This window comes from Onychostoma macrolepis, chromosome 18 (assembly GCF_012432095.1).
Source record: "Onychostoma macrolepis isolate SWU-2019 chromosome 18, ASM1243209v1, whole genome shotgun sequence".
Classification (NCBI taxonomy): Eukaryota; Metazoa; Chordata; class Actinopteri; order Cypriniformes; family Cyprinidae; genus Onychostoma; species Onychostoma macrolepis.
The window spans coordinates 5,961,969-5,987,596 of NC_081172.1; the positions used below are offsets into that span (position 1 = coordinate 5,961,969).

Sequence of the window (25,628 nt, forward strand, 5' to 3'; positions counted from 1 at the left end):
TTGAAGTTACTTAAAAGGTGTTATAGGTCAGGGCTGGGGAACTTCAGTCCTGGAGAGGCCACTGTCCTGCAGAGTTCAGCTCCAACCCTAATCAAATACACCTACTGGTAGCTTTATTGATTTTGAAGACACTGATTAGCTTGTTCAGGTGTGTTTGATTAGTGTTGGACAGTGGCCCTCCAGGATTGAAGTTGCCCAGCCCTGTGTTAGGTTAAACCAGGGGTATCCAATCCTGCTTCTGGAGGGTCACCTTCCAGCAGAGTTTAGGTCTAGCCCTAATAGAATACACCTGAACTAGCTAATCAAGGTCTTCAGGATCACTAGAAAATTCCAAGGTATTTCAGAGGTAAACTGTGCTGGAAGGTGGAATTTCAAAGAGCACACCTTGACATTCCTGGGTTAAACGTTACACTGGAAAATGGGAAGGTTAATTCTGCAGGTAAGTACATTACATGCTCTACTTCAGGGGTTCTCAGCGACTTCCCTGCAGAGTTTACCTCCAACCTTTATCAGACTCTCCTGCAAGAAACTTTCTAGTAATCCTGAAGACTTTGATTAGCTTGTTCTGGTGTGTTTGATTTTGGGTGATCTAAACTATGCAGGAAAGTGGACCTCGAGGGCAGGCCAGAGTTGAGAACCCCTGCTCTACAGCAATCTGTGGTTGAATAAAGATTTCTCCCCCTATAGGTCAATTGTATCACTACTGATACTAAGTGCATCTATCTGCCTGCAGACGTTGATGAATTCAGCCTGAACAGCAAGCTCATCAACATGAGAAGTTGTCTCCACATCCACGCTCCCTCTGGAGGACGTAGAGCCCAAGGTTGTGTAGCGTCTGTGGAGCTGCTGCCCTGACTGAGCGCCCCTATGTAGGCTGCTCTGGGACTGTTGTGTTGAGTTTAACCCACTGCAATGGACCGAGACGTGAGCTGGTCTCCCAGATATAGTGCTCCATTGCCTGGGTCGGCTGGGGACTGTAGCGGGGTCCACATCCCCACAGGAGGCAGTGCGGTATAGGCTGGGTTCGGTGGAGTTTCCCCGACAGGGTTGTCCGTCTGGGGGTCCACGTGTGCTGAGAGAGAGCCTGGAGGAGCCAAACAGGCTATGCTGGAACAGAGCCTCACTGTTCAAGGCCTCGTCGATGCTTCGTCGCAGGTCGATTGGCGAAGGGGGCCGCAGATCTGCTGTGGAATCGGCGTCAAAGCTTGCAAAGGAGGATGCATGGGATACTTTGCTCTTCTTTATGGTTTGGGTGAGCTGTGTGCAAGACTCGTGCTGAGGGCTGCTGGGATAGTGGAGGTCCAAGCCATCAGATTCGCTGTGCGGAAGTTCCACCAAGGTGTAGAGCGGCACACTTTCACTTTCCCGCCGTGCTATTCCCTCACACAATCCCAGCTTCTCGGCAGGCCGGAGTGACCAGCCACACCGACTCGAGAGGATGGTGGGTTTGGTCAGTGTTGTGTCTTCTGTAGGTGGCTTTTTGAAGAGCCAGCTGCAGCCTCCTGGTTTGGAAAAGGGCACTCCGCAACAGAGAAGGGGGTGAGTGATTACAAGAGCAAGGGTGAGACATACTCCTGTTTCGCAGACTCGGCAGCTGAGCTGGAAGCCCCACCAGGGCCAGGGCATCAGGCCAACTATGACTCCACCGGTCAGCCCTCCTGCATTGAGCATAGCATAAAGTCGTAGACCGCCACATGCTAGCAGAAACAGTGCAGAGAACACCCCTGTCCTGGCAGCCCTTTCCCACATCCGTGCTTCTGTGAATGGACACCTACTAGCATGGCACGATGGCCGCTCGGGAGAGCTCTCGCTTAGTCGGTAAATGTGCTTGACATCGGCGCGAGCACAGCAGTAAAGAAGCAGGTATGTGAATGACAAGAGAGAGGACATCAACACGAATGCTGCAGGCGGTAATAGAGGCACAACTTGCAGGGTGGGAAAGAGTTGCAGTATTGCCATGGATGCCATTACTATAGCTATGTGCAGCAGCACTAGGGCGGCCAACAAGCAGGTGCTGCGCTGCAGGGTGTTCTGGGAAAGTAGCTGGGTACAAGAGCGAGCAGTTAGTAGTAGTAGCAGCAGACCAAATGACGCCGTAATACAGGGATAGGCAGCTTCATGCAGCAGTCGTGCCCAAGCTATGGGTAGGCGCTCTTTTTGGCCGTATGGATCGTAGAGGAGCCACAGAGCTCTGCTGGAACCTGTAAGTAGTTGGAGAAGGTGGAGGAGGCTGAAGTGGGCACAGCCAGAGGGCCAGCGCAACGGCAAACACATCAGGCTGAGCACAGATAGCACAGCAACGAGCGAGAACACACAGCCGAGCCCGTATACCTGCAACTCCCATGCCAGGCCCCATGTCGCCATTGCAGCATTCCAATCAGTCAGTAGAGGGACCAATAGAGGTGGGGTGAGGGCTTCAAGGGGTGGGGTTATTACACCAGGGGGTGTGGTTTCATACACAGGAGGTGGAGTGGACCGAGTGTTGTTAGTTGAAGCATGATTCCTTGAGGAGTCAGCCGACTGACAGATCCCAGTGCCAACCAGGCTGCAATCTGGACGTGTGGAGGATTTGCGTCCGTTTTCACCTTGAGATGATGAAATACAATATATATATATATAGCTTAGTTTAATTAATTTAACAGTAATTTTATTTAAAAAAAATATTTCACCTAAACATTAAACAATGTTGTATGAACATGGGAACATTTACTGTTGGAACTTACTGTATTTTCAAAATTAAGGTTAATCACATTGATCATACCAGTGACAAGAAACCACAGCACAAACATTCTTTTTCAATTATTTGTTATTAATTACTAATTTAGTTAAGATTTTTGGCACACTTGTTAGACTTTGCACTAAAAACCCAGGAAAACAATAGGCTAAATGTATAAATTTTCCTTTTTTACAAAATTGCTTTAATGAACAAAACAATGCTGAGTGAACCATTTCATATTATTGACTGTTATAGAATGCTGCCTTTCAAATGGCGTGAGATATTGTAATGCAGCTTCAAAGTAGATTTAGTCTGTTTATGCACTCATGAGGTTATATTCCCAAAACACTAACCTAATATTCTCCACAAGCAGCTTATGAAGGTTTTTTTTTTTTTTTTTTTATGCATATGATCAAGTTACACTTGATGCAACACGAGGTATTTAAATTGCTGAGAAAATGCATAACAAACCACACACTGATGTTTCACAGAACAATCCTGTATCTAGAAGTATACAAATGATCTAAAACAAGAGTTAAGTAGATAGCTGTGCATTGCCCCAGTATGTAAGATAGGGTCATGAATATAAGAAGATACACCATCGGCTGTAAATATTTAAAACAATGACTGTATTAATTAGCTATAGAGAGATGTGGAACTAGGCTGTTGTAAATGGGTCGCACACTTCAGCTCTGACACACATTCACATACGGCACAGATAAGAGGGCATTGACCCTGTTGTCGTTCTCATGAGTGTGACTATTTAAAAACTAGTAACTGACACACTTTCATGACATTACATCACTTAAATACCTGTGCGTTGAAGTGAGGAGGAGGGGCTCTATGTAGCAAGCTTGTGTTTCTGAATGCAGCCTAATTTTTACCAATACCCTGCTCTAATTGTGGATCAAAAGGCTCTTCATTGCTTATTGAAGGGTTGATTGATTAATATAGATTATTAGTAAGTGTTTCCACATGAGTAACAATCCAGAATACACTGGAGCTGAATCTGAGTCAGCATTAGCCTTTAGCATGTGTTTATTAAGGTCAGAAAATCTGGCTTGAGTTTTCCCTCTTAAGATTGAATGATTGACCTTTGTGCATAGGAAGAGATTTCAGTACCACTGCCCATAATATGTCTTTGTGTGGTCAAAAACGACAGGTTTACTTTGTCCACAAGGGCAACGAGGGGAGGGGGGTTAATGAAGAGATGCAAAATATAATAAAAATCTCATTAGCTGCACTTTCTAAACCCCTTAAGCATGAATCGTCATAGCTCACCAATACAGTTTTATCTTTATTTCTGAGACAGAAAATGTATTAAAACCAGTTATTTTAAATTTAAATTTTATTACTGTCTTTAAAGTATTCTGTATCAAATAAATGTAGCCTTTGTGAGCACAAGAGACTCAAAAACATTTTGATTCACTAAAAAGGATTGGCTCATAATAAAAAGTAATTTACATGTGAATACTACAAGTACCAGGTTACAGTATGTGTTTGTTTTTGCGTGAGGCCAAAATGACAAAACCGGTTACATATGCAAGACCCTGAGTTCAACTATTGCAAACCTTAATTTTTTGAATACATTTTTCTTGTAATCTCTCAGATGCATATAAATTTAGAAGCATTGTGAAGAACTGCAAAGCTCTTGCACTCTGCTCACCAACAGTATACGATCATGTGTTAGAAGAGAGGTCATTCTGACAATGAATGCTTCAGTACCTGCTTCAGGATAGGTTTCAGTGATCTTGATCACAGTGGTGGTCGATTGGCCATTTTGTTCCTTTTTCACTTGGTCAACACCCTTGCGCTCAGGGTCAAGATTTGTCTTATTGAGAGTCGGCTCTGTCAGACTATCTGAGAGAGAGAAAATAGGATTGTAAACATGTTCTCAAGCAAGCAGAACTGAGAGCTAATACTAGCTCAAAGAGAAACCATATCATTTGATTTAAACCTGTTTTTGTTCTTGTTTTATACCCATAATCCTCAGCCAAACTTTAATTCCAAAAGATTCATTCAAAAGAAGCTGTAAATTGCATTAAGTTGCACAAAGAGTCGCTAGGGGGCTTGTATCCCACTCACATCTGCAGTAATGAACGGCTTGTTCGCTGCTGGAATACTGATGTTTTCACTGCAGCTTGAAGAACAGCAAGCAGAGTAAGCTAAGAGCACAATGAGGATGCACTACTGACGCAGGCATTAAGTGGAAGCTATTATGTCAAAATAGCATTACCAAATAGATGCAGTAAAAGTGCAATGATACCAATATCACTTTATTACAAAATTCTGATGTGTACATTTACACATTTTAAAATGTCATCAGTATTTCAAATATCATATTGTATTGTACCTGAGTATTTGAATAAGTGAATGAGTATATTTTCTGATTGTGTTAAAAGCAATGTAGTAAAAACTAAAAACATTGTTCTGAGAAATAATGACAAGAAGTTATTTTGTCCTTGGAGTCTGCATGCATGCAAAACATATAATGTGGCACTTGTAGTTATTCAACACAAATGAATCTGAGCCAAATCATAAGTGAATCAGAAACATACAGTGCAACCAGAGTAATCGGATTCACAAACAAATTACTGTCATGAGCCGATTCTTTTTAGTGAATCAAAAACATGCACTTGTAGTCCAATTCATGCACAAATGACTCTTATGAATCGATTCTTTTTATGGTGAATCAAAAACATACAGTGCAGCCAGAGTAATCAAATTCACAAAAAATTACTCTTCTGATTTTTTTAGTGACTCAAAAGCATACAGTGATATGAATAGTCCGATTCATGAACAAATGACTCTTATGAGCCAAATATTTTTAGTGAATCAAAAAATATAGTGCACTTGTAGTCTGATTCACGCACAAGTGACTCTTATGAGCCGATTCTATTTAGTGAACCAAAAACATACAGCATGAGCAGAGTCAGATTCACAAACAAATTACTCTTGTTAGCCAAGTTACTGGTTTGAATCAGTCTGACAAATGCTTCACTGAACAGAATCCATCAGAATGGTTACAACAACTGACTCACTATGATTATTTTGATTATTATTATGACTATTTTCAGTGATGTTTGTATTAAACTGACATATCAGATTTATCAGTTAAGCATGATTATTCTCGGTCATGAGCACCAGAACAACATGAACCATCATGATCCAACATGGAAATGAATTTGATTTAAGTTTTTGTTGTTGTTGTTGCAAAGTTTTGCATGTATTTTGTGCATAGATATACATTCACACACTATCAGGTTCAGAGTCGGCTCTGATGTATCATTAATTTTATTACCTGTAGGAGCATCTGTCAAATCCTTTGTTTTCTCAGATGGCTGCAGATTGTCTGTCAGCCCTCTTGGCAAAGTGGTACCATCTAAGGTTCCTCTGGCATATGGTGTCTGAGTAGCACCAGAGGACTTCCACAGTGTCTGGTAGGTGCTAAATCTAGTTTCAGCAGGAGTCTGAGGTGTATATGTCTCTGTATTCCAAGCAATAGGTTTCTTGGATTTGGTACTCCAGGCCTGAGAAGGAAAAGGCTGTAGTGTTGCCAGTGAAAATGATTTAAAAGATTGTTCCATATTGCCTTGCTTACTAAAATTTGGCCTATCAGATGCCTCTGTTTGAGGTCCCTCTTCATCGTTCTGGATATCTGAAGGTGGTTCAATCTTAGTGGAAATCAAAGTTTTGATCCAAGGTGTTCTTGAGGCTGGAAGTCTTGACAAACCATGGTCCTCCATTGTGACATAGGGGTTTTGATCAACAGAAGAGCCCGCCTTAAGGTCTCTGCTAGTCACCTCTGAATATAATACATCGGTTGGACTTGTCATGTCCATTTCTGTTGACTGAGACATCCATGATGAGCTGGTAGCTGGCTCTGGGTCCGTGCTGGCCCAAAAGTGGGCTTTTTCATTTCTATTTAAAGATACAGCACACAGACTACCACACAGTGAGAAACTGAAGACCAGCAGTAGAGCTTCACTGTGAGGGGTCATGCTGACACTCCTCTGAAGATGTTACTCCTCACAATATCAGCAAGTTGTCTCCATTGGACTCTCACATTCTGGACTGTTTCTGGCAGGGGGGGAAAGCACAGATAAGATAAGAACAGCTGGGTAGCTTGGTAACTGAATCTCAAATATACATGCACCAATATTAATCCAATTATTTTGATGTTAATCAGCCAATAACAAAAAATAAAATAAAATAATAATAATAATAAAATACTTGTTTGATAAATAAATAAATAAATTACATACACAATTATAAATTAATAAATTATAAATTATTATAATTCTATACTTCAATAAATAATAAAACAGTAAATCAATAAAAAATAAAATTATACAAATTAGTACACATTTATACTTCAAAATATATTTATTTATTTATTATAAATCTGTACTGTATTTATTTATTATAAATCTGTACTCTTCTTTGCTAAATAAGATAAAATTTCATCAAAAATAATACATTGTTATAAATAAACTTTGCATATGCAAATCTATACTTCATGTAAAAAGATAATATTATAAATCTATATTTTTTGCAATATAAATATTAGTTCTCCAACAGTGGCACTTAAGGTTGAGTGTTGAGTGGCATATTACAGCCAGAGCTCTGAATTTACACACCATCAGTCTTATTCGATCCCCTCGAGTCATGTGACCCAATTCAGAAAAAAATGTACCACAGAACAGGGCAGCCACCAAACCAAACCACCAGCCACCAGAGCATACCTTTACACAAACAAATACTATATATTTTGCATAATTAACATGGATCAGTCTTTATTAATAACATAATTGCAGATATATTGTGACTGTAGTTTGCGATTCCATTAGACTGCTTAGATTTATGTCAAATGATCTGACAGTTGCTGCAGTGCAAGCTCTGCTTCTTAACTCACAATAACCTTTTCCTTTCTTGCCTTATTGCATTTCTCAACACTCTTCCGAAGTGGATGCAGAATTTTTCATTTATATTTCAGCAATAGAGTGGGGGATGCTGGTCTACATTACAAACCAGTGCAACACTGTTTAATGCATCTTCTCTTCAGCATCCAGTGACACATTTTCACACAGAAGCAACTGAACTCACATACACATACATGCACAGACACAAAGTTTGATTGTGCCAGAAGAGATGTGCTCACCCCGGGACGCATGGATGAAGAGTCTAAAATAGGAGTAATCCTTCTGCCTCCCGTCCTGCAGCAGAAAAGGTTTGATTCTGTCTGTGCCTGCGCACGCGTCTGTGTTTTAGTGCTCTCTCTCTCTCTCTCTCCCTAACACACACACATACCCGTCTCTGCTTTTCACAGGGACACACACACACATGCTGTCTGACACACCCCCTTTTAGTATCCCATCTCCATTCTCTCTCTCTTCAGGTGTCTGATCCCTCTCTTCTGATTCGGTTAAGCTGTGCCTCTAGTTTCCAGAGCTGGATTAGCCATGTTAGGTGTTTGACTTCCTTTCTCTTACATCATTGAGTATCAGAGGCAGGGCATCTACTGCAGTAAAACAAAAAAAAATACATGTTTACAGTAAAGATCTAAATAGAAGAGGATGAGCCTCTCGTCCCAATTTAGTTTAGCAAATCAATATACAATATTGACCGTAATTTTCTGAATCCCTCAGAAAGAGTCAGAGATCAATGTGCAGCAATAAATCACAGCTCTAAAGACCACAAGAGTGACTGGTGCTCTGTTTTCCCTTATGGTGGATTGAGATGAAGCATTCTAAAGATAAAATAAAATCTAAAAAATATGAATGATTATAAATCTATACTTCTTTGCAAAATAAATCAAATAAAATGGACTGGTTTGAAATGGACAAGGGAAAAGACCCTTCAAGTAGGGTTATTTAAAAAGATAAGCAGCTAAAATATGTGATATTTTTATTCAGCAAGGATGCATTGAATTGATCAAAAGTGTATTGAAGACATTCATAATTTACAAAACATTTCTATTTCTAAATGCTGTTTTTTAAACTTCATAATCATCAAAGAACTCTGAAAAAACAATGCATCATCATGGTTTTCACACAAATATTAAGCAGCAACATATTTTCAACACTGATAATCATAAGAAATGTTTATTCAGCACCAAAGTTGCTGATAAGAATAAATTACTTTTTTAGAAATATTCAAGTAGAAAACAATTATTTTAAACTGTAATAATACAGTATGTCACAACATTATTGATTTTTCCGATTTTTGATCGAATAAATTGAGCCTTGGTAAGCATAAGAAACTTCTTTCAAAAACATTTAAAAAGTGTATGCATAGAAAAAAAAAAGTGTATGTATTTTATATGCATAAAATACAATTCCTCAGGCAGACTCTCAGACATTTTGTGCTTTTATGGATTATGGTGTTGCATTTTATTAGCTCATCCCATTGGCATGTAAATCTGTGTGGGTAAATGAGTGAGTGGCAATAGCTGGGCAAACACTCCACTTCCATATTCAGAGCATATAAACACTCAATACATATTTAAAGCCATTCCCCTTCAGTGAATCCAGGATGGATGGTCCGCTGGGATGCACCAATGTGTGTGGTCAGACAGAATGAGCAGGATGTAGATCAATCCTTATTAAAACACACCCCGAGAGAACACAAACTGGGGCAGGCTCATAAAAAGCTAGTTTTGAGAGGACTAGTTAGGGCTCGGAGAATATAAACAGATTATAATATTTGGTAAAACAGTTAAAGTAATCACTGTATGCCATATTCATCAGAGAAGTTGAGACTGGTGACTAATAAATTCATCCCATGGGAATACAAAGGGATATTTTAATTTGTTTTCACAGATTGACATGCACTTTGAATGCATTGCACATTGCATTCTCTTATAGTGTGTGTACAGGAAGGCACCAAATGAGCTGGAACTAAAGGGGGGTTTGGTTAGAACAATGACCCAGATGAGCTGATCAAACATATGACATCAGCGTGGTCCGCAGCCAGATCCCCCCAGGCTAGGGCTGCTTTTACGGCCCCACCAATCATCTGCATCACTGCTGCTGAGAGGGGGGTTTGTTGGGTCGGACCCAGCAATGCTGACTTCTGCAAACAAGACAGCAGCAATAATTCACAGCACACATTATGCAGAAACAGTTCATATACATGGCTATGATATGAAGCAGAAAGAATGATGGGACAAAACCTGTCATTTTAAAGGAGAAACAAGTTTTTAATGCGAACAAATTGAAGTCAAGATCAGATAAAGACCTAACCCCAAAATACAGACCATGTTATAATAAATAAATATTAGTTCATTATATTTGCACATTGCCAATACAAAAGTAAGCTTTGACCATTATTTACTTTTCATATAAAAAGGAAATGCAAACACAAGTCACAAGTTTTGAATTTGTAAAAAATTAACACACACACACACACACACAAACATATTGAGCAGCACAACTGTTTTCACAACCATTTCTGTCTTAATCCTTTATATTTTATGCACTTCTGCTGTCACTTCAGTAGAGTGGTGCTCAAGTAGAATAATGATGATTTAACTCCTGTAGTTCATTTCTAATTGTTGGATATAATGTAAGGATTTTTCTTCAAATGTTTTGGGCACATTGAAGGGATGCCACTCATTCAGCTTGCAGGGAAGTCATTGAATAGGCACTGGTCACAATATTCTTAAATATTCTACCCTATCACATATAGATTTAATGTGTTTTATTGTTTAATTTTAAAATTTTATTACAGTCTTTTACGTGATGACGCAAAAATAACCGATGAGTCAGTTTGAGTCGGTTCACTATAGAGGCCCGTTCGAAAGAACCGGTTCAGGGAAATGAATCAGACTTCCCTAATATCTTCAAGTTTCAACCAGGTTTTAACCCTTCACAGCTGGATTGAATGTGCTTGCTTACCACTATTCATCTACGCCACCTGATGGTGGTAAAGAGTATTTACATTTACACTCACAGTTCACTAATATCACACTATTTAAAACATTATTACTTGCTACTACACAAAGAGTAAGGTGCACTAGTTTGATAGGTTATATGTATTTGTGTTCATTTATCCGACTTATTTATTCAAGTAATTTATTTGTTTATTTTTTTTTGCTTGCACGCGCCTGCTGCAAAGTGTCACGCGCAGAGCTGCTCGTGCACGCCACGCCAGCATCTGCCTCAGCTCGCGAGTCCTGTTAGTAGCAGGTAAGAACTCTCTCATATCCGTGTTTTTGGCTTATTTTTTATTTTATTTTAAACGTATTGTCTGTTTGCACCTAGGCTAGACCAGTAGAGATCTGAGACAGTTTATGTAAGTCAAAAAACGCAAAGTTGTTATGGTTTTTATCCTTTAGTTTGGCGTTGCTAACGTAACAGCTAGTCATGTCAACAAGTAATCTCTCCTAAACTACGACAGGCTGCTAACGTAAATATAATAACTGAATGTATCAGGATGAAGTGCAGCAAATCTCCAGTCTTATCTTCCAAATGTTTTCCTTAGCTTGTGTTTTGACATTAAACGGTTGAAGTGGTTTAATTAAGCTCCAATGCGGCTAACGTAATTGTGTTGGTATATTTGAATGAGCATGATTTTATGTGATTTTCTGCGGCATCAAAAACATAATTATAATCATTTAGACCGCAGTGGATGACCAGGCCTGATGATTGAGGTTCATTTTGAGACTGGGTTTTGTTTTGGATCAAAACATGCGTGGGATCATAGACGTGTTGACGCTGACCTTGGAGCACTTTTTAAAGTATGGTGACTCATACTCGGAATTTGTGCTCTGCATTTAACCCATCCAACGTGCACACACACAGCAGTGAACACACACACGCGGAGCCATTTATGCTGCCCACTGCTCCGGGGAGTTGGGGGTTCGGTGCCTTGCTCAAGGGCACCTCAGTCGTGGTATTGAGGTGAAGAGAGCGCTGGACAGTCACTCCCCCCCACCTACAATCCCTGCCGGCCCGAGACTCGAACTCGCAACCTTTGGATTACGAGTCCGACTCTCTAACCATTAGGCCACGACTTATTGCATAGTTCACATAGGCTGCATCCGAAACCGCCTACTCAATGAGTAGGTACTTAATTTCAAGAAGTACTTACTTAACGAGCGCTAAAAGAGTACGTACTCTACAGCCAAATCTCGTTGAGTATGAATGCGGTCCGCCATGTTTACGTTATCACGTGATTTATGACGTTATAACAAACGCAAACACAAACTTAAAAGATATGAGCGACAGGTTTAATTCATCTATCTGTAAATTTTGATGTTGATGAAACAGCTGCCCTTATGATTGTAGTAGGCTATAACCAATAAATTTGGGATTGATTGAAGTTTTTATATTTTTAACTACTAATATAGACTAACCCACAGTTTAATCCTTAAAGATATTTTTATTAAAAATAAATTATAAATCGTTATCTCTTGAATATGTTATTAATTTCTTAATTTCATGTGCAAAATTGTTCTTTTTGTCTTTGTCTTTTTTTGGTTGAATATCGCTCTCGTTTCATCCCTGAGGCTTATAAATAACAAAAACAAATGCAATTTTAATGCATTATATGATATGAATTTTATGATTATTCAAAGATATTCAATCTTTTTTTTCCCCTGTGTATAATATTATACTACGATATACGCAAACCCATTATAGTTATGTTTTCTTTTTTTTTTTTTGTCATTATGATTGTTCATTGTTAAAGATACTACCATATTTCCCTGAGCTTGTATGTTCTTCAGTAATAATAATAAAAGGAAAATAAGAGCAACAGGCGCACAAACACCTCATAGCATCTATAAATCCACGACCCTACCTAGTACGTTTTCCTCCATGTTTGCAATGTTTGTAATATCTGCACAAACGAGACGTCGATCAGCTCAGAAGATCTCATCTCTGGAGAAGACTGTTGATTTTACAATCGAAAAATGTGAGTATTACTACTTAGAAATTAAGATTACCTCAGAAAGCAGTGGTAGCCCAACACTTATGAACAATAATAATGATAAATGCTGACCAATAATTTTTTTTTTTTTAGTAAAACAAGCAAAATGTAATTTGCTTTTTCATATGCCATAGCTATGCATGACTACACACACTAGACAAATGCAGCCAAAGTGAATACATCTCAATTTTCATAAAAGTAATGAATTAATGCATGTGTTAATGAAACAATTATATTTTATTTACTGACAACAACAGGAAACATGAATAAATTAGTAAAATGTAAATAAAAGTAACCATGACAATAAATAAATACAAGTCAACAACACTTGAAACAAAGCTTTATACAAACATATTGTTTTAACAATCGTGTATTTACAGACGGTGAGCCCACATCCTACTGCCATCTCAACACAGCTGGTCCAGTTCTGCAGCTTTATTCTGATGAAGCAGCTGACCACCGCGTCCACCTTCACCTGTCTCTGCCGTCCATCACGTCCCTCACTGCTGCAGTCACACTGAATCTGATCATGGATGAGAAAGGGACATCGAGACTGTCATTGTCTGAGAGTACAGAGAGGATGAGGCTCCCTGAACCACACAATCTTGAACAAGAGCAGAGGAACGCGTGCGGGACAATCTGGCTGCTGCTGTGTGTGCTCCAAACATCTGTGTGCCTGCTCTCTATGAGAACAACTACCTGTAACACATTTACACAGAGCAAAACATTTTACATATCATGTTGTCAGCATTCCATTTCTTGACAAATTTAAATTTCATATGTTTACAATTACATGCAAATTTTTGATATAGCTTCATTACTTTTGTGGTGTAATGAACTGGTCAGCAGAAGGTTGCCGGTTTGATCTCCGCAGTCGTCTCCACGGTGTCTTTACTCCGAGCTGCTGCAGGGGGATTGGGGTCCCTGTAATAAGAGCATTGTAAGTCACTTCAGATAAAAGTGTCTGCCAAATGCATAAATGTAAATGTAAAAAAAATGAATAAATTTAAATGTAAAAATTTAAATGTAAATGCTTTTTTGTGCCTTGGCACAAACGCTCAATAAAGCTCCTTATTTCTTAGTTTATTTCTTCAAACATATTTATATTCAGTCATTATTTACTTGTGTGTGTGTGTGCGCGTTCCCTCCAACCCAAAATAAACTACACCTTAAGATTAAAGAGATGTTTTATTAATTTCTATAGTGTACTCACTCAAAGCCTTTGATGGCAGCATTCCTCCATCAGTCACTCTTCACCGGATAAACACGCATGTGTCTCATCTGTAACATCCAGACAAGAGTCAGTCAGCTGTGATTTATCTGCTCAATACTGCATTTACATGTTGAGGTGCTTGCTGATGCGTTGACTCACTTTTTATTCAACACAAATGTTCCTCAGTTTATCTACAATACTAATGGACAAATAAAACAGATAAGTTATGTTTAGTTACTCCACGTAGATTTGTATATTTACATTACATTCATGTAAAGCAGTGTTGACAGTGAATTCTACATAACACATATATCACTCACTCAGATGTGTGTTCATGTTGTGATGTGCTCATCTGTAATTCTTTTAGTACATTTTCCTGTCTCATATTAAATAGACATTTAGTAATCGTCTTTAAGATGTATATGGTTTATGTAAATGCACTCTGGAGACGTGCGTGTGTTTACTGGAGCTCCGCTGTTCGCTATACATAATGAGACATGTTTTTTACAGCAAAATCACAAATATACTGTAACATTACTGTCTAGCGTCTTTACACCTTCAGCAACAGTTTGCTCTACAGTAGCTCAACAAATGTGATTTTAACACAGGAAACCGTGTTTTTGGTTTGTAATACTCACATTTGTAAACACCCGCGTCGCTGTTCTCCATCACGTTCGATGATGACGTATTGATCTCCCGTGGGCTTCTGGGATTGAAAAGTATCCATTGACGAGCACTAAAGAATTGGGCTAAAGCAGTAGGACATCCGGGAACTTCTCGACTACTCTTTTATGAATACTGAGGTTTCGGACATACTTATTCGCTCGCCTACTGCTTTTCCCCTACTATATAGTGGGTAAGTAGGCATACTCGGACGCACTTTAAGTAGACGCACGTCCGAATCTCGCGAGAATTAGTATGTCACCCAGGTAATTCTTGCCTACTATAATATGAATACTGAGGTTTCGGACATACTTATTCGCTCGCCTACTGCTTTTCGCCTACTATATAGTGGAGAAGTAGGCGGTTTCGGATGCAGCCATAGACTGAATTCATGGGTGTTCGAAACATTTCTTTATAATTTTCGAGGCTATGTTAAGAGTGACAAAGGTATATATGATACATGGTGTAATGCACTGTGAAAATACTTATTTTGAACATTTTGTACTCAACCAGTTTTGTTCAATAGACCCATGAACTTGACATATGGGACAATATGGATGAATGAACCATTGAACTCTCAGCCCAGTTGTGAGCTTTTCATGGTGTCAAGCCGTAACTTTCAGACCAGTTGCTTTTGCTGTGTCTCATTCTTTTTAAAGAGTGCATTAAATATGACAGCGTTGTGGTTAGGGATGGGTATCGTTTACATTTTATTGATACCGATACCGATATTGGTACTTATCGATACTATTTGGTGCAAAAAGATATGATGTGAAAAGTTATTTTAATACTGCTGAACTATAGCAACTGTATTAAAGTTCTTCAGGCAAGAGTAGTGAGTTATTTTTCTCTTTGTGTTTTATTTTATTAACATTAAATGAATAGTTCACCCAAAAATGAAAATCATCATTGTACTCACTCTCAAGTTGTTTTAAACCTGAATGCGTTTCTTTCTTCTGTTGAACATAAAAGTTATTTTGAGGAATGTGGGAAACCATACAGCTGCTGGTCGCCAGTGACTTCCATAGTATTTTTTTTGCTACTATCAAATTCAATGTGGACTAGCAGCTGTTTGGTTACATTCTTCAAAATATCTTCTTTTGTGATCAGCACAAGAAAGAAATTAATACAGGTCATGGCGGTGTTGGTGGAAGTTCGCTTTGAGTGCACGCGACGTCTTTTCACGTGGCGGTGTGCACGGCATTTTTTATAACTTTACGCGCAGCTCCGCTTCCGAAGATGCACGAGTTCAGGGCGATTCTAGCCGAACATGCACGGCTGTGTCGGCAGCTGTGTGAAGTTCAAACTCCATCAGGTGCTTTATAATGCTTTGACGGAAAACATTGGGCGAATTCCAAACGGCTTTTTTGCGCCATTTGTAGGGACGTCCCAAACGAAAGTGAGCAACTGATTCCCTTCACTAGGGCCCTTCCAGAAGTCCGTTTGCGATGGTCCTTATAAACGGAAGTGATTTCCGTTTGTGATCATGTGATGTTCATTTAGGAGATCTTGCGATGCATTTTAAAGCAAAGTTGGGGTTTATTTTGACTTTACATACAAACGTAAATAGAATAAGCTAATAAAATTTTTCTTTATTTTTATGTAATACAAAATATTTTCGTCAGTGATAAAAATATGATTTAAGACTGTATTGTTAGCAAGTTTAGTTTGAAAAAGTTTAATAGTAAATAAGTTAGACAATATTTGAATAAAATAATAACAATAAGAAGAAATATTTATTTGCAACAATTGTTGGAGCGCTGAATGCTGGGTCGCCGTGATTTTGCCAAGTAAGACATGTTCCTGGATCAACATCTTTTGTTGATCCTGGATCAACATTATTGTCCAAAAATATAGACTTAACCCAATCTCTACCCCTAAACCTAACCCTACCCATAATTTATTCCTAAAATCAGTGAGAAATGATAGCTGATTAACAAGGGTGTCGAAGCACCTAACCCTGATCATAAGCCTAAAACTTATATTTCCTGAAAAGTTATCCCTCAATTCTGATTGGTTGATTGGAATGACGTTCCAGGATCAACAAAGATGTTGATCCAGGAACATGTTGTACTTGGTGAAATCAGCTCACCCTGAGCGTTGTCAAGGTAACATTTTGTCCGTCATTCCCTTGGCCAAGGGAGTTCCAAACAAGCAACAGCTTCTAATTCGCCATTAACACTGAAGTATACAGAGATAAAACAACACAAGTATCGATAACCGTATCGTTTGTCCTGAAGCTTATCAGTAGTCCGGTATTAACCCAGTTACGTACCGGTCCAAAAAAATTCCGGTCCTCGGTATCCATCCCTACTTGTGATACTAGGCTCTATCAAAATACAAAGTTTGAATATTTTTACTGCAATCATTTTTCGTAAGTTGAGTTCAAAATTTTGTTAAAAATTATATCACATTTTATGATACCGAAAATGACAGAGAATCAGCATTGCATAGACACAATACTATAGATACCATCATGTTAATAAAGCACCACACGGAATAGAAAGCGTCAGTCAAGTAGGTGGATTTAACCTTGTGAGAGCATGTGAGAGGTTTATAACTAAGTACATGTTGTGCTCTCACTTGTGCCAAAAAGTAATTTCAGCTTGACCGTGGTTTTATAATCATGCCACAAATGTTTTGACCCACTCAAAATCCACTTGCATGTTTGTTCTTTGACCTTTGATCTCACATTCCTCTGTATTTGTCCATCCTGCTTTTGGAGGTACTTAAGTATCTGCCCCACTGACTTCCACTCAGGCAGGATAGCCTCTGGACTTGTTGCTGAAGTGACCTTCATATGGTCTTGCTTAAATCAGAGCATAAAGGTTGCTGGAAGGGGTTCGTAGCTACTTATTTTGTTATTCAACTTATTCAGCACTTCTAGTTTGGTTGTTAGAAACGCTAATAGATTTTAAGTCCTCTGTAATGTTATATATAATTGCATATATATATGATATGTATAAAATGTAAACATTATCAAATACTGTATGTCTGTCACTGATTTAATTCAGTCAGACTGCTATCACTTCTAGTCAGAGGCTTTGGTTAAGTATTAGGCTATTTTACATGCAGGGTTACATTTTAACTTCAAGTTTATTGGTGTAACACAAAAATATTTTGCATTTCGTAAATTGTAGATTTCTTTCTCCCAGGGGAGAAGGTTTCTTCACCATGGTTTGTCTATCAGATACGGTATGAACACATCCGAAATGGGCAGTGTCTGAGGAGCAGGGCTGAGAAGCACACTCTTTTAATCGATTCAGACCTTAACTTAAAATAACTGCAAGAATTAAGGCAATACAGCATGTCGTTCATCCAGAAGATTAGATATTTCTTTAAAAGGCAGATTTCTAGAGTTCACATGGCAATGAGAGGATTTCTTTGGCGCCGACCAGCACGTGAGTAAGTTGGAGTCCGCTGTGCCTTTTATAAAAATGAACATGTTGTTCTTTTCACTCTGTCCTTTCTTTAGCTCACCTGCTGTCATGCTTTCCAGAGTGGCCACCATGGCAGGGGTCACTGCTCACAAGATCAGTAAACACATCACCTTCCTCGCCAATGACGTCGCTGGGACTCCCACGGCTAGCGTTTCACCTGCTCACCCTAAACCAATACTGCTGATGCTTCCATGGCTGGGCTCCAGACCGCAGGCCATTGCCAAATACTGTGAGATTTACTTTCGTACAGGCTTTGATGTGCTCGTAGTAGAAAGTGAGGTGAGCCAGTTCTTGTGGCCCCGCTGGGGATTGGAGTATGGTGGCCGTGTGCTGGAATTATTAGAGAGCGAGCGCTTCTCACAGCGCCCTCTACTGGTCCATGCTTTCTCCATAGGTGGATATACGTTTGCTCAGGTGCTTGTTCATGTGGCCAAAGACACCCAGCGTTACCAAGGCCTGACAAACAGAATCAGGGGGCACATCTATGACAGCCTTGTCATGGGATCGCTGGAGCATATGGCCAACGGTATGTACATAGATTGCAGTGTAAAGTGTGTTTATTTATACATCATGAGTAGGGGTGTGCGATATATATCGTCTGCGATAATATTGTAATTGTTGTTTTAACGATGTGCAATTTGACATTATCGAGTATTTTGCAAAAAACCATTCAAAACACCTACGGAGTGCACGCTTACATTAGCCTACGTGGTAATGAAGTGGCTTAAACAGTGCACGTGCACATTTAGAGTGTTTTTTCACTGTACAATTCAGTCTATTAAAATGCATTAAGAATGATCACAAAATTCAAGATATGGGGGCGGAAAATGTATATATTTACGTTTCATGTAGTTAAAAATCACATGAAGAGTGCCGTTTTTTCTTCAAAAATAAGCATGATTACAAATGTGATATTGATTTTATACAACAGTTCAATAAACAATAAGTTAATATTAAGAGACTTACGTTTTAGACACCATACTGCCTGTTTTTGCTCCATTTCGCCAATAAAAAATAATTCCAAACAGCCACAGCACTGTTTTGCATCTCTGAATAACATGACTGTGCTTAGTTCCTGAATGAATCAACCATTTAAATGATTAGGTTCAGTCCCAATGACTCACTTATTACCAGTGACTTTCTGCCACCTACTGGCGGTTTTAATGTCACATTTTTAAAATAATTTTAAAATATCAGCATTCAATGTTTTATGTTTAAAATGTCAAAAAATTATGCATTTGTAACTGGTTAAAGCACTCCATGTCCCTCTGAGCTGCATTAATTAGTGTGTAAATACATCTAAATGCCACTTCAGATGCAACTTCTGCAAAGATTAATTTCGATGATACTGGTTTCATTTGTTTGGTAACAGCCTAAATGTGTATTATCTTAATTGATTGATTAAATGTAACAATTTGACTCAAAAGATGTACACTTTTAGAAAAAAAATTGCTTTATTAAAGGTAAAAATCAATTTAAAATTAAATGAAAAGATTAATTAATCTCTGATGTGAACTGACCACACAAGAATATGAAGAATATCAAAACTGAAGCTGTCCACAGTAGTCAGATTTCAGCACAATAACACACTATGCAAAATATCGTCTAATTATCGTTATCAAAAAAAATCAAAAACAATATCGAGAGATCATTTTTTTTTCAATATCGCACACCCCTAATCACAAGTATGACTATATTTATATCATATACCATTATTATACACCACGCCATGTTTCTCTCGTGTGTAAATAACCTAATAGTGACACAAATACATATAAAATATATAATTATAGCATATTTAATATAGCAAATTATTGCAATAAAAAAAAGACTGTTTTATTTTTTTATATATTTCAAAATGTTTTAAAATAGTTTATTCCTGTGATGCATAGCTGTATTTACAGCTGCCATTATTATTAGCTGTTTTGGTGCTAAATAAATATTTCTTCTTGCAGTATTGTCAATGTTGCAGTTGTGCTGATTACAATTTTTGTAAAAACCATGATACTTTTCCCCCAGGATGCTTTGTTGAACAGAAAGTTAAAGAAAGTTGAAATTGAAATAATTTGTAACATTCTAAATGTCCCTTTTGATCAATTAAATGCATCCTTGGTAAAAACAATAAAATTCTTAATTTCTTTAAAAAAAATAAATCTTACTAACAAACAAATACAGTGTATCTACTACAATATAGTGTAATCTCTATTAAACACATCTTAGGGGTCATTAACACACAGATTTTTCCATTCCACTGTGCCACTTTTCCATTGTTTTTCTATGTTAACCAACTAGAAAGACGTGTTTGTCCATTGTGCTCACATCTTTTGCAGCATCTCACATGACATGGCAGTTTTTTCCCCCATTCCACTGCTCTCGTCTCATGTTTTTCGAAGCAATTTTTAAATAGAAATCTTCTTGTAGGTTTAAAACATCATATTTATCTTTAAACCGCTTAAGTAATAAAACAAAAAAAAAAAACCCCTTCAGATTTCAGAGATAGAAATTTCAATTATTTTGCGTTTGTTGTTTGTTGTCCAGGTCTGGGTAAAACCATATTGCCCCAGATCGAAAGTATCGTGAAGTCAGCTACCCTTCTGTACTTCCGTGTCTTTAAACACCAGACGGTTGACTACTTCAACTCATCGATCAGCATTTTCTGGAACACTCCTGTGATGGCGCCTGCTCTTTTCTTCTACTCTGAGAACGATGCACTGTGCGATTACAAGAACTTGGAGAAGATGGTGGAGTTCTGGAGGAGCCGTGGCCAAACTGTCGAGAGCAAGAAGTGGAAGGAGTCTGTTCATGCAGGTCATCTGCGCACACACCCTCAGGATTATCTGTCCACCCTGGAATACTTTGTGCAGTCTCTCAACATGGTGCCTCTGAAGGCCAAAATGTGAATTTTGAAGGCCGTCACCCGTCTCATTAAACAACCAAGGTGCCTGAAGTGCCTGATTTTATTGTTGCATTGACATTCTCATGCTCTTTGTTCAAGTGGTACTTTGGTCTTGCAAAATCTGACTCTTTCTCAAACTTCTTCAGTCTGTTGAAATATTTATGTGACTAAATGAAATCCTTTTCAGCCAAAAATTCATACCCAGTCCAGAAAAAGAATCTGAGCTCTTTTTGAAGACTGTAGCACTGGCATGTTGTGGACGTGTAATACTTTATAAAATCTGCTGATATGTGACCAGTTAGGTTTATTGCACTACAGTGTGAAGCTCCTGTACTTTGTCCAACATCTGTTCGGACCTTGACATACAAAACTGCGTATCATTATTTTGTTGTAGATGTTTTTTGCTAAACTGTAAGCATTTAGGTTTTAAGTGTTAATAGTGAATTATAGTTTATATGACAACTTAACATTTAACATCTTTAGTATGTTCATTTGAATATACTGTCCTCTGATCATTTCTAAGTTACATCCAAAGGAAACGATTATTTTTAAATCTACAGAAATGACTTACTTAAATTTGTAAAGTAAATTAATAAATTAAAAACATAATATAATTAAATATAATACACTGTTTGACTCAATCCTGGTAAACCTATGCAATGTTGTTTTTCTAGCAATGACAGTTAAAGTGAAGGTGGTTTGTTCAGGTACCTATGCACACAATATGGTAAATACAAGTAAAGTGGGACACTTAGGTTTTTGTATTGCATGTTTATGTATTTTTGTTCTGTATAGTGTTATGGAAATCTTTAGGTTATGCCAACTTGCATATTTCAAAACAACGTTTATATCAAATTATCGAAGTGTCCTGCTTTACATCAATGCAATAATGATGGTTTTTACTTTTTTGTTGCTTCATCTTGCAAAAGTCAAATAAAAAATTCTGATTGTTGATGTTTTGTCTGTTTGGACTAAAAGTCTAGCAAAAGGGTTGTTCTAAATTAAATTTAAGACACAATTTGGCAGAATTTTGTTTAAAATGAATGACTTGCGTTTTCCTCTAGAGGGCGCTTGTCGACTCAGACACTCCGGGAGACATGAGCACCACTAAAATCTACAATGGTGTAAATGCAGTAGTATTATCCAAATAATATCTTGCACAATGATTATTACTAATTAAAAAGTGAAACGTAATTCATTTTCATTAAACGGTTTTAAAGATTATCATCTAGTAATCACAAATGAATGTGATTAGTCTTCCTTTACCAGCGCTGAGAAAAGTAACAGGTCCCACATGACAATCTCGTTCTTAAAAGTGATTTCAGCAAAGGTATTGAAAGTAATTTTAACCTGAATAATAACACTGAGAATATTTATAGACATTTAAACGGAGAGAGAGAGAGAGAGGGGGAGGGGGAAAAAAAACAGTGAATAGCTAAAATATAAAAATTTTAGACCAATTTTACCTGGGCCACTAAGCCTCGCCCACTTCATTAGATTGGATGTGATGTGAATTGAATTCCTCGAATGTTAGATTAGAAAGTAACCAAGCACACCTTTTTCTGTAAATTTCCCATAATTAACAAGCATAACCTCATGACCATTTCTCCAAACAGCGGTTCCCTGTGTTCCGTTAAGATGTATGTAAAACAGCTCTCTTTGTGTTTGTGCTTCGGCCAGAGGCACGAGTGAGTGTTACGCATCTGAAGGAATGAGAAAGTGCTTTCAGGCCTGATCATGAGTGCAGGAGGCTGAGGCAGGGTTCAGAGATGATCCGCTCCTCATGACCACAAACCCTCTCAGTCCCACCGGCAACATGGATGATTTCAGGACGCGCATCAGTGGCGCAGACAACGCGCTGTTTGGAGAGACTTTAACTCGGGTGAGAGAAACGGTTACTTACTGCTTTTTACGGTTAGTTTTTAAGTGTTTATCAGCATTAATGCAGACACACGAATTTTAAGATTGTTTAATTGCTTACTGATCAAGGCAAAACTCTTGAGCAGACATTACAGGACTTTTAGAGGGAGATTATGAAGCAGAATTAAAGGGATAAATTAGTATGCACAACATGAACTTGGATGTATGGAAAGATTTCATCAAATCAAACTAGTTAAACTGACAAAATGTAGCCCCTGTATTTGTTCGTGTAAACTTTTGTTTTCTTTCAGCACACAGCAGTTAATCTGGCTATTGGTGGACTCACATCTCTGTTTGTCCTAGTGAGTATTTGTGACCACACACACATCTAAATGAGGACACTGCATAGACTTCTTGCAGGTGAAAATTGAATTAATTTTTTTAACCCCTCTCCTTAATTTTTCAGGTAACTGTCATCAGTTCTTTTGTCTTCCCTACACCTCCTCCGACAGCATTAAATATTTTCTTTGTGGTCTGCATCATCATGATCTGTTCTTCTCTATTGGTGCTGGTTAGTTCTGTATATATAAAACTCCTATATATGATCTATGTGGTTTAATTTTTCCATCTCTTTCGTAATCATTAATCTAAATCAAAATCTTAATTTTTTGTCTTTTTTCTCAAGTCATGGGGGTTTTACAATTTAGTTTTCTACTGTGCTTCATGGTCACAGTGCTGTAACAAGATGTTTGATTCTTTGGGGTGATTTTGTGTTTATATATACATTACAACATAATATGTATATAATTTGCTAAAAATAAGTTTCTCTGTTTTTTGTAGATATTCTGGTATCGTCAAGGTGATCTGGATCCAAAGTTTTGTGGTCTGATTTATTATTCCGTAGGTCTCATTATCCTCCTCTGTCTGTGTGCCAATCTGTACTTCCATGATGTCGGACGATGACGTGATTCAGACACACCACTTGACCTTCATTATTCTGTCAAGCAAGCACAATAAAAAGTGATTTTATTTGTCAGAAGCTGAGCCTCACAGTTTTGATTGTGTGCACAGGTGATAAGATGCTTGTTGAAATCTATTAGTTTTTATTTAAATATTTGGACTTTTTGAATTTATTTTATTTTTTATTTTTTTGTCAAAGCTGAATATTTATATGCTGAATATTTTTGTACATTATTTTCTGTTGCTGTCATGAGTCAGTCATTCTAAATAAAGCAGCATTTCAGTTAGTTTTATTAAATATTGTGATTTTTGTTCTGTGAACAATACTGGTAATGTAGGCCTACATGTACTATGGAAGCGAAATATTTTATGGGTTGGAGACCATGATGACTGGTGCAGTGAGTCTGAATATGAGTGACCACAGGACTTCATATCAGCTTCAGAGTCATCATGTGGTTGACACATCGCACAAGGATATTGATAATGCCACGCAGCCAAAACAAGCTCTCCTCACAGAGACTATCCTGGTTGAGCCCACAGAGCTCGTCACAAACAGATTGTGACATACTACCTCAGCTCCAAGACTCAGCCCCAAGGATGACTTTCTGGAAAACAGCCAGGGAAGCCAGGACATCATATCACAGCCACCGGAAGCACCAGAGCCAGAGCCCATCTCACCAGACACATTATCCCTCTCTCCAGCATCTCCACTTCTAAGCTTCTCACAGAAAATGGAGGAACTGGTGTATGCTGGGACCAAACTCTCCCACTCTTTCGCTGCAAGCCCCCAGTTATCAACTAAAAAACGGCGGGCCCCCCAACCACCAAAGACTGCAGGCCCAGATCTCCCTCCTCCTCCTCCTGTGAGAGCTCTCCGACCACTGCCACAACGCCAGGGCCCAAACCCTCCTCCATCGGCTGTAGGTGAACCAAAAACAACTAATAACAGCTCTCAGTGATATGTGTCGGGTCCCAGTGTTCCTGTAGCTTTCTCTATCTCTGTTTTATCAAAACATAGATAAAGTCTAAGGCTTTCTCAAGCCGTATGGCTGACCCATCTAATCTGCGGCCTGTAATGCACAAATCTAAGATTGCTGTAGAGACCAAATGTAATTCCGTCAAGTTAGAATTTTTAAACATTCGCTCCCTAAAAAATTAATCCTTTCTGATCAATGATTTAATAACCACAAACAACCTGGATTTTATGTTTCTAAATGAAACCTGGCTAGAAGACAGCTGCAGCAGTGTTCATTTTGGCAGGCATTTTTGATTTAGTCTTAGTCTTTATCTTGAGACGAAAATGCTTAATAGTCTTAGTCTCATTTTAGTCATTTGAGTCTTTCATAGTTTTAGTCTAGTTTTAGTCGACGAAAAGTCATTGTGTTTTTGTCAACTTTTAGTCAAAGTGCAGTTAACAACATTTATTTTGGTAGCTATTTTATATGTAGTATTCAAATCTGTCTTTACAACTTTTACTTGTAATGGAGTAATATTTGACCAGGAGTATCTGTACTTTCACTCAAGTAATGGAGTTGTGTACTTTGTCCGCCTCTGATTGCGGGTGGGTCGCGGGTGGATGAGATAAATCATTAGTGATGCAAATATTCTCTAAAATATGAACATGTTTTAAATTCATTTCTTCATCAGGCAGACAGACACGCAGATTTCATTTCTGTGTGTGTTTGCCTGTTCGGGAAGTTGCAGTGAGTTGCAGATACTTTAGTACTTCTTAAGGTCAACTTAAGATCATCTAAGTGTACTCAACTGTGCTATTTTGAGACGCCATGAAGATGAACTAAAATGTACTTTTAACATACTATCTCTGCATTTAAAAAATGTATTTAGATACCACTTGTAGCACACTTGAACCCATCTTTCATACACTAGTACACTCAAGTAACTAAATACATTTTTTAAATGCAGAGATAATAAATAAGCTTTCAATTG

General features: G+C 38.2%; 3 protein-coding genes and 1 long non-coding RNA gene across 10 annotated transcripts; 2 read left to right on the top strand and 2 right to left on the bottom strand.

Moving 5' to 3' along the window:
* Positions 1-437: 437 nt before the first annotated feature.
* On the bottom strand, positions 438-7,967 carry prrt4a (proline rich transmembrane protein 4a). Of its 2 annotated transcripts, XM_058752103.1 has the most exons (4): positions 7,878-7,967; positions 6,018-6,796; positions 4,442-4,576; positions 438-2,585 (listed from the first exon to the last, which is right to left on the bottom strand). In XM_058752103.1, exons 2-4 carry the CDS (start codon positions 6,715-6,717, stop codon positions 682-684), a joined length of 2,739 nt encoding a protein of 912 aa, XP_058608086.1. In that variant the 5' UTR covers positions 6,718-6,796; positions 7,878-7,967; the 3' UTR covers positions 438-681. The 2 variants fall into 2 exon arrangements, with proteins under 2 accessions (XP_058608086.1, XP_058608087.1); XM_058752104.1 differs by lacking the exon at positions 4,442-4,576.
* A 1,471-nt stretch (positions 7,968-9,438) lies between these two features.
* LOC131524542 (uncharacterized) lies at positions 9,439-14,585 on the bottom strand. 2 transcript variants are annotated; one of them, XR_009266995.1, is made up of 4 exons: positions 14,501-14,585; positions 14,022-14,061; positions 13,863-13,930; positions 10,912-13,573 (listed from the first exon to the last, which is right to left on the bottom strand). It is a non-coding gene; the product is annotated as an uncharacterized LOC131524542 (long non-coding RNA). The 2 variants fall into 2 exon arrangements; XR_009266996.1 differs by lacking the exons at positions 14,022-14,061; positions 14,501-14,585 and adding an exon at positions 9,439-9,790 and having other exon boundaries at positions 11,810-13,573; positions 13,863-13,998.
* Positions 10,784-21,813, top strand: si:dkey-5i3.5 (uncharacterized protein LOC565091 homolog). Of its 5 annotated transcripts, none has more exons than XM_058751716.1 (4): positions 16,612-17,366; positions 17,681-17,930; positions 18,025-18,491; positions 20,504-21,813. In XM_058751716.1, exons 2-4 carry the CDS (start codon positions 17,833-17,835, stop codon positions 20,863-20,865), a joined length of 927 nt encoding a protein of 308 aa, XP_058607699.1. In that variant the 5' UTR covers positions 16,612-17,366; positions 17,681-17,832; the 3' UTR covers positions 20,866-21,813. The 5 variants fall into 5 exon arrangements, with proteins under 5 accessions (XP_058607702.1, XP_058607700.1, XP_058607699.1 ...); XM_058751720.1 differs by lacking the exon at positions 16,612-17,366 and having other exon boundaries at positions 17,381-17,930; positions 18,025-18,194; positions 18,360-18,491; XM_058751719.1 differs by lacking the exons at positions 16,612-17,366; positions 17,681-17,930 and adding an exon at positions 10,784-10,905 and having other exon boundaries at positions 18,001-18,491.
* Positions 21,538-23,970, top strand: tmem243a (transmembrane protein 243, mitochondrial a). Its single transcript, XM_058752189.1, is given in 6 exon segments — positions 21,538-21,568; positions 22,555-22,613; positions 22,615-22,743; positions 23,033-23,083; positions 23,188-23,292; positions 23,562-23,970. Coding segments are annotated over 6 exon segments (498 nt in total). The 3' UTR covers positions 23,685-23,970.
* Positions 23,971-25,628: the final 1,658 nt, after the last annotated feature.